The sequence below is a fragment of the Antennarius striatus genome, chromosome 1 (assembly GCF_040054535.1).
Source record: "Antennarius striatus isolate MH-2024 chromosome 1, ASM4005453v1, whole genome shotgun sequence".
In the NCBI taxonomy this organism is placed as follows: Eukaryota; Metazoa; Chordata; class Actinopteri; order Lophiiformes; family Antennariidae; genus Antennarius; species Antennarius striatus.
The window spans coordinates 22,760,589-22,768,693 of record NC_090776.1 but is presented as its reverse complement, the minus strand read 5'-3'; the positions used below and the strand labels follow the sequence as shown (position 1 = coordinate 22,768,693).

General features: G+C 39.6%; 1 protein-coding gene across 2 annotated transcripts; it reads left to right on the top strand.

Annotated features, from left to right (window-relative positions):
• Positions 1 to 663: 663 nt before the first annotated feature.
• On the top strand, positions 664 to 6,635 carry btbd10b (BTB (POZ) domain containing 10b). 2 transcript variants are annotated; one of them, XM_068321474.1, is made up of 9 exons: positions 664 to 749; positions 1,124 to 1,275; positions 2,340 to 2,533; positions 2,942 to 3,257; positions 3,433 to 3,535; positions 4,152 to 4,272; positions 4,401 to 4,598; positions 4,694 to 4,804; positions 5,626 to 6,635. In XM_068321474.1, the coding sequence occupies exons 2-9, from the start codon at positions 1,175 to 1,177 to the stop codon at positions 5,952 to 5,954; spliced, it is 1,473 nt and encodes a 490-aa protein (XP_068177575.1). In that variant the 5' UTR covers positions 664 to 749; positions 1,124 to 1,174; the 3' UTR covers positions 5,955 to 6,635. The 2 variants fall into 2 exon arrangements, with proteins under 2 accessions (XP_068177575.1, XP_068177576.1); XM_068321475.1 differs by lacking the exon at positions 1,124 to 1,275.
• The last annotated feature ends 1,470 nt before the right edge of the window (positions 6,636 to 8,105 follow it).

The window sequence follows — 8,105 nt, the reverse complement described above, 5'->3', positions numbered from 1 at the left end:
GTTCAGAACATCCTGTTTTTTTGTTCTCCTGATAATGTCTTTAACAAATTGATGTTTCATTTGCAACTTTCTCCTCCTCTCAATTAAGAATTGAGAGGAGGAGAAGAATTGCTTGACTTACAACTTCTGTTATTTCTCACTGATAACTCCTTTCCACGATTACCCCTCAGTACAGGGGTCAGGGGTTGAGTCTGACACAACTACATTTCTTCTGATATTAGAATATACCCTGACGAATTAATCATATACCCTACTATTTAGCCTCTTTCAATAAAACTTTGACATAAATTATATAAAATACACTTTATTCAATCAATTCACATTTCAACTGGAATAATGTATACCTCTTTTCATTCATTCATTCGTTCGTTTGCTCGTTCGTTCATTTCATTTCATAGATGGGAAAAAGAACGTCGTACATATCGCGAGATTTGCAATCAGTCAAATCCCATTTGCCTTCTAAGGAAAAAGTACACAAAAAAAAGTAATTTAAATAGATGTTGAAACGAAATTGTTTCCATCCAAACCATATTTATTTTTTCATCATACCTGCTTTTTTAAAAAACTAAAATGTGTTTGTGTTTTAGTAATACAGTAGTGGCTTGCCGCTTTGCGTGCGTCACGCGTCAAAGCCCTACGTAGTGCGTCACTACCTCTGACGTCATCAGGGTGAGTGTTTTGAAAGGGGACGGCTGGCTAGCTGGTGGTGTACGGTTTAGACAATTCAGCGGAAATCACTAGCAAACCGGGTACGTATCGTTTTCTCACTTTGTCATATCTTCTGATAATGTTCTGGGCTTTGCGTCTGTACTTTGAGAACCAATTTACTATTCACGTAACTTTCCCGTAATAGTATATTAACTGTTTTTTGGTTGTACCTCTGCCGATGCTAGTTTGCTAGCTGGATAGGCTAACATAGCAATGAGCTAACAATCGTCTGACTCAGACAAACAGCAGCGTTGGTTTTGTCGTGTTACATTTGTCTAGAACTTCAGCGGTACTGTAATCCTTCAGTTTCATACATTCCATCAATAGAGTGAACCATTGTGTTAGTTTACCACGGCTTTCCGTTTCCTGGTTAGCTCGGTGCTAAAGCGACATGACTTGTTGATTTCCCAATTAGCCAGATTATGAACGCTGAAGGATCCAGAGCGGACTCCCCTCTGTACGGGTGATGGCAGCGAGTCTAGAGTCATATGATAGTAACTCCAGTGACACCGAAAACTGGGATCGAAAATCAACAAGCCGACCCCGCAAACTCTGCAGACATTCGAGGTGAGCCTAACAATTAGTCAGACCTGAAGAGAATAGTCAAATTGGTAATAGTTTCACATGGCATTAGCTGATATTATTAATCCTAAACCACCACTGGAGAAGCCAAAAATTGAACTTCAAATATATTTATGTTATCTAGATGTGGTGTATGAGTTGCATTTTGTATGAAGTTGATTCACATTGATGCCATCATGCTATTTTGGTTAATTTAGCAGTACAGTACAGAAGAATTTGTCCATCCTGTCCTTCCCTCCTTATTATGACACAACATCATGTGGATCTGGTAGGCATTGCTTTACAAAACAGTTGAACTCATTCATTCATTCATTCATTTACCCTAACTGCTTCATCCGCTTGTGTGGGTCCACACAAGCTGGAGCCTATCCCAGCTGTCTTGGGGCATGAGGCTGGGGAAACTCCGGGTGTGACGCCAGTGCACCGCGGACAGTTGAACTCAACATCAACAAATTGTTTAAGTGATAACTGTTCTATAAAATGACAACATAGTTGCTGACAAAGCGTGTTCCGTAGTTATTGTTTATTCTCTAAGTGTAAGTGGTTTAAAGTTTATTGCTGCAGGATTTTTATTTTCTTTTGACACAAAACGACAGTTGTATATGCAAGAAAAGCTGAGAGTTGTGTGCTTGGTTTGAGGCCAAGCTGTAGTTGTGTGTCTGTGATAATGCAGGCTGTGATGATAGAAGGCTAGATATACCAATGTAATTTTTTCTTGTCTGTAGTGGCTTTGTCTCTCATGAAACTTTGATGTGTTTATTCTACTACGCCAGATTTTCTGGTGCATTGAGGATGTTTATGTTTGTTACAGTTGCATTAAATTTCAAGGGAAATAGAGCCTGATTTCTATGGGATATGTTATTTTTTATACTTTCTAATTCATGTGTCTGTAAGTGCTCATGAGTAATGTTCATAATATCTGTAAAGCCCACCAATCTGTAGAGCAGGAATAGGTGAATCTGTCTAGCTTTATAAGTATGACAGCAAAATAATAACTGAAAACTGAGAACCAGGGACAAGTTTTGGAATGCTTTTGTCTTTACAAATAGCAACCAGGCCCGAGCGTCTTGCTTTGAGGTCGAACAGAGGAAGATGAACCTGCATGGTGCCAGTGGAGGCAGTGACCGTTCACGTGACCGCCGCCGCTCTTGTGACCGCTCCAGAGACTCCTCACATGAAAGGGACGGCCAGCTCACTCCCTGCATCCGTAACATCACCTCACCCACCCGTCAACACAATACCGGTATGTTTTCAAGGAGGAAAAAAAAATCAGCAGCTTGAACAGAGTTTTCACAGCTCTTATCAGCTGTTACAGAGCATAGTGTATGGTGTTAATCAACTTATAGCTCAGACAGGTTTACAGGTCTACTTTTATGGCAGTAAGTGATCAAAACAGCACTTTTGTTCAGACAGAGACAACATGATTGTATGGATTGAAAAGACACACTGAGTAGAATTCTTTCCAGCCACTCAGTTATTTTAGATCAGCAGATGACCATTACTCTGAGGGAGCCAAATCTTACGTGAGAATGTTTATCATGAATATGAAACAACAACCACACCATTGGTAACACACCAAAGTGTTTACATGACATTCAGATAGCAATAAGAAATCATTACGTGTTTTTGATGAGACGCTGTGTGTCTGTAGACCGTGAACGTGACTGTGGCCCATCATCAAGGCCCAGTAGCCCACGACCTCAGAGAGTCTCTCCCAGTGGCTCTAGCAGCAGCGGGGTAGTGAGCAGTCGCAACAGCAGCTTGTCCAGTAATGAAGGCACCTTCAAAGGCTTGGGAATTGGAGAAATGGTTTTCGTCTACGAAAATCCCAAAGAGGGAGGAGCGAGCGCCACTGTTGGAAGCCGAAACATCAGGACCTCAGAAAGAGTCACTCTGATAGTTGATAATACAAGATTTGTTGTCGATCCTTCCATCTTCACAGCACAACCCAATACCATGTTGGGCAGGTAAAGTTCACTGTCGTTTTTATTTGTCCTTACCCATTACAGATACAATATCTGAACATATTTTAGTTGTGAGTAATGTGCAAGTAGTTATAAATGTACCTATAAAAATACAGTGGATTCTTTTATGTCTGTTGTCTTTTTATTTGTATAATAAACCAAGGCTTCTTTTTTTCAGAATGTTTGGATCTGGAAGAGAACACAATTTCACACGACCCAATGAGAAGGGAGAGTATGAGGTGGCTGAAGGCATTAGCTCAACTGTTTTCAGAGCAATTCTGGTCAGTCTGTCTTCATTTTTCTGTTTATATTAATGATGGTAGACTTCAGTTTAGAAGCATTTCAAATTGTAACTCAATGCCATTCAGCCCTCAGAATGGACAACCCCCCGCAGTTTAGTGCCTCAAAGAATCATTCATATCACTCTCATAAAGAGGAGATTTATGGCTGGGCTGTTGTGGGTTTCTATATTTAATTAGGTGCCGGGCCTAACAATCTATGTCTATGGTACAACTGTTATTCAATAAAATAACAGGAAAATTAATTTTACTTTGTGATACGGTGAGTGGGTGAGTGCACTAATTCCGGAGAGGTTGCTCTTGTTGTCCTGGAATATAATGTGCAAGTCTGATGGCACTCTGCTGTGTGTTTTGTGTACACGAGGGGGATAAAAGACAACTCCATCACCACAGACAGACAGCTGTCATACACTTTATTTTATTGTTAACACCCTCACAGCTGTTAATGTTCTGTCCATCTGGCTGCTATTTTCAATAATTTGTTTTGTAGAAGCTGTAGGCACTTGATTTCTTTAGTTTACATTTTATTTTGTTGGGTAAGGTGTTAACACAGCGTTCAAAATGACTTCCTTCTCTGTGATTTCCATCTGATTGACAGGATTACTACAAATCTGGGATAATCCGCTGTCCTGATGGAATCTCCATCCCTGAATTGCGAGAGGCGTGTGATTATCTATGCATCTCCTTTGACTACAGCACCATTAAATGCAGAGACCTCAGTGAGTGTTTCCTCTGGTGCATTGAAACAGTTTATCCAAACCACCACCAGCATGAACAATGTGATTGTATTTCACTTTGTCTACATATATAATATTTTTGTTGATGACCCTAATATCTCCTGTTAAAGGTGCCCTGATGCACGAGCTATCCAACGATGGAGCTCGGCGACAATTTGAGTTTTACCTGGAGGAAATGGTTTTGCCTTTAATGGTGGCGAGTGCCCAGAGTGGAGAGAGGGAATGTCACATTGTAGTCCTCACCGATGATGATGTGGTTGACTGGGATGAAGAATATCCTCCACAAATGGGAGAAGAGTATTCACAGAGTGAGTACACACTAACTTATGGAGAAAACACACAGGTCTGCTCATTCATGAGAGAGATCTGGTTTAAAAAAATGTTCCCTTTGTTTCTTTTGCAGTCATCTACAGTACAAAGCTCTACAGATTTTTTAAGTATATTGAGAACCGTGATGTGGCCAAATCCGTTTTGAAGGAGAGAGGATTAAAGAAAATAAGACTTGGCATTGAAGGTAAGATAAAAAGTATTGATTAATCTCTTCTTATTGAAATAAGCTTTTAGTGAAATGTTTGTCAGAAGAAATGCTGGGGGACAGAGAGTGAGAAGAGAGACACCAAAACGCATTAGACGTTATGTTAACAGCAGAGCACATAGATGGAGCAGAATATTATGATAAGAAGATTGTGTAGCAGCAGCAATGGCCTTAACGAAACAGCTGTTCTTCAGACAGGCAAAGCAGAAACACACAGGAATGACCAAGCAAAGCCGCTAACATCAATTAAAAAGGCACCAGTTAGTCTGTCTCTCCAGCAAAAGAAATGCAAGCATCGTGTTGGCGAAGGAATGAAGCATGAATAATGTAGTGGGTGAGGATACGGGAATGACTCCGCAGCTATGAAGCAGTTGGAAATGAACAGGAAGACATCAAGCACAGTTTGATTTACTAAAAAACATCTTCAGAGGTGTTTGGCGGTGGATTATTTCATCTTGATAATCAATAAGTGTTAGCTGATTATGGAAGTGGATACGTCTTTCATCAAGGGTGATCTGTGTCTGATTTTGAAATAACTTTTGAAATAGTGACCCAAAAACAAATATTTTTGACATGTTGTCATATTGAAAACATACAATTACAATAAATATTGTTATGCATGTGTCCTGTATGCTTTATGAATGGACAAAAATGTAGAAGAAAAGGCAATATATATAAAAGTGTAATTCGGTTATAAATTCTGCTGACTTTTATTTTCTGATGCAAAATGTAACTAATATGCTGTTTTAGTTTGATTGTATTTTTTAAACTGACTGGATCTCACACTGTTCCTCCACCAGGTTACCCCACGTATAAAGAGAAGGTCAAAAAGCGACCGGGAGGTCGCCCAGAGGTCATTTACAACTATGTCCAGAGGCCCTTCATCCGCATGTCCTGGGAAAAGGAAGAGGGTAAGAGCCGCCATGTGGACTTCCAGTGTGTCAAGTCCAAGTCCATCACCAACCTGGCGGCGGCGGCAGCTGACATCCCCCAGGACCAGCTGGTGGTGATGCACCCCGGTCCGCAAGTGGATGAACTGGACATCCTGCCTAATCATCCCCCGAGTGGGAGTCACTACAGTCACTATAGCAACGAGCCTGATCCTGATGTACCGCCACCTGCCGTCTGAGGACACACCAGTCCTCTGTCAATGCCTCTGCCCTTTTCCTCGTCTAGTCCTACTCCCAGCATGCTGCAGCATGGAGCGCCAGGGGCACCATAACCATATTGCCTTGACACCTCCTTTGCAGCCTTAGAGCCTCGAGAACCTGGTTGACTGTAGAGAATCAAACATGAGGGACATCAGGCGGGTGAAAAGACGTTTTCACAATTATTTACAATTTGTTTTTTACTTGACCAAATGAATTTATTTTTCACTTTGAAATAAATGAGTAAAACACTTTAATATTAACTTTATTATTTTTGTTTGTTATTGTACCTTTCTTTGAGCACTCTAACGGCTTTGCTAGTTTTTTACAGGTTATTTTACTGATACGTTTGCTTTTGATTCACTTGGGTGGCCTAACTACTAAGTGTGCTTTTTGATTGAGGAAAAAAGCAAGACCTCGGGAAAAAAATGTGACTATCTTCTCATGAGAAAAGTTTTCATCACCGCTTAGTGTCATGATATCCAGTTGAACTTCTTTCAATCTCTGTAATTGGGTATTTCGTCATTGGCTGGATCTGATATGTGATATTTTGCTCCTCGTGCAGTCAAGATCTTAAGCAGAGCACAGGTTGTTGTGGTCAGTGTTTGTGCAAAGCTTGAAATTGTTGTTTAAAATTAAATGTAATATTAAATAAAAATGTCAAAGCATTTTCTGTTTTTGATCCCTGAGTATTCAATGTTATGGTGAGTAATGAATGGAGGGACCGAGCAGCAAAGAAAACGTCTTGTTCAGGTGATGCATGATTGTTATTCTTCAAAAATCTATGTGATGCAAGTTTCAGCTTCACAAATACTTTACCTTGCAAATACAGGAGAAATAATACTTAAAAATAAATGAAAACTATCAGGTATATTTTCTTATACTAACTTTATTGTACATTTAACTTGCAGAAATGGTAAGTGGCTTGAAAACCTAAAGGGGATCCTCACCTACAGAAAGATTCTAATATTTTTTGTTCCAAAGGTAACCCATCTTTTTTCTTATATGCCTCCTTACCCCACAGAAATCCTAAAGCCACAGATTAGTCGACACACACATCTCATCGTTAGATGCAGGAAGTTATTTGTCTAACTTGGAGATCTTCACTTTATCACTTTTCATTTATAATGCTCACATAATGGTGAATGTTCAAGGTTAGGGAGTTCCTCATCCTTTGAGCCCTTAATCCTCTGCGACTATCGGTGAGATATGGTGTTACTTATCTAGAACCAGTGGATGACAGTATGTTGAAACAGTTTCATTGTCACGTTACATTACATTCTGTTATGGGTCTTATTTATTTTATTTGTAGTATCAGATACCTCTTGCATATCAATCCCACACCTGCGGTATTATCAGTTACAACTGACAGTATTGGTCTGGTGGTGTTACATCTGGTCCATCCTCGGCAGTCACTTACTTTATCCATCAGGAACTCCAAACACTGTTTGCAGACATTATTTCCTATCACCAGAAGCATGAGGCTGTCAGATGTGTTTCCTGTTGTTTTGCTTTGGCGGTTATGATTAAACACTCATAGGATATGACTGTCTGTGTCACCTGGCAACAGGACAGCAGCCATTGTGTGCGAGAGAAAGCAGAAGGCAGATAAAATCTGATCCTGAGTTTTCCATTGAGGATGGGGCCGGGTTTGTCCAAACTGAAATATCTTACCAACAACAACTTGGATTGGTTTTCAATGTTAAACACCTAGTCTCGTAAAGGGTGAACTGATCAGAATTGGGTGGGAAATCTCTCTTTATGTATTTTGTGGATTGTTAGGAAGTTTACACATATAGCATTATTGTAAATAACTCATAATTCACAATAACAATTAACTATATTACACATCTGGGTAACATGCTTAAGTTAATTTTAAAAAATGAAGATTAATAATGCTGAATGATACTAAGACAAAAATAATCTTGTAAAATGATTCATGTAACTTCAATAATGGCAGAGACAGTTTACTTCACCAATTTGATGTGAGAGGTTATAAAACTAAATATAGGAAATGCTCAGTGTGATGCATGAGTCATCTTTAATTTTCTACTTGTAACTGATCACATAAAGCTTTTCCCACATCTGTAGGACTTTCAGCACGTTGTGACAAACAAGAGAATGAGTGGATG

Bases quoted from the DNA above. Each gene is read 5' to 3' on its own strand.
- btbd10b (XM_068321474.1), top strand. From the start codon at position 1,175: ATGGCAGCGAGTCTAGAGTCATATGATAGTAACTCCAGTGACACCGAA. The intron at 1,276-2,339 runs GTGAGCCTAACA...CTTTACAAATAG, and splicing joins AAACTCTGCAGACATTCGAG to CAACCAGGCCCGAGCGTCTT. The intron at 4,273-4,400 runs GTGAGTGTTTCC...CTCCTGTTAAAG, and splicing joins CATTAAATGCAGAGACCTCA to GTGCCCTGATGCACGAGCTA.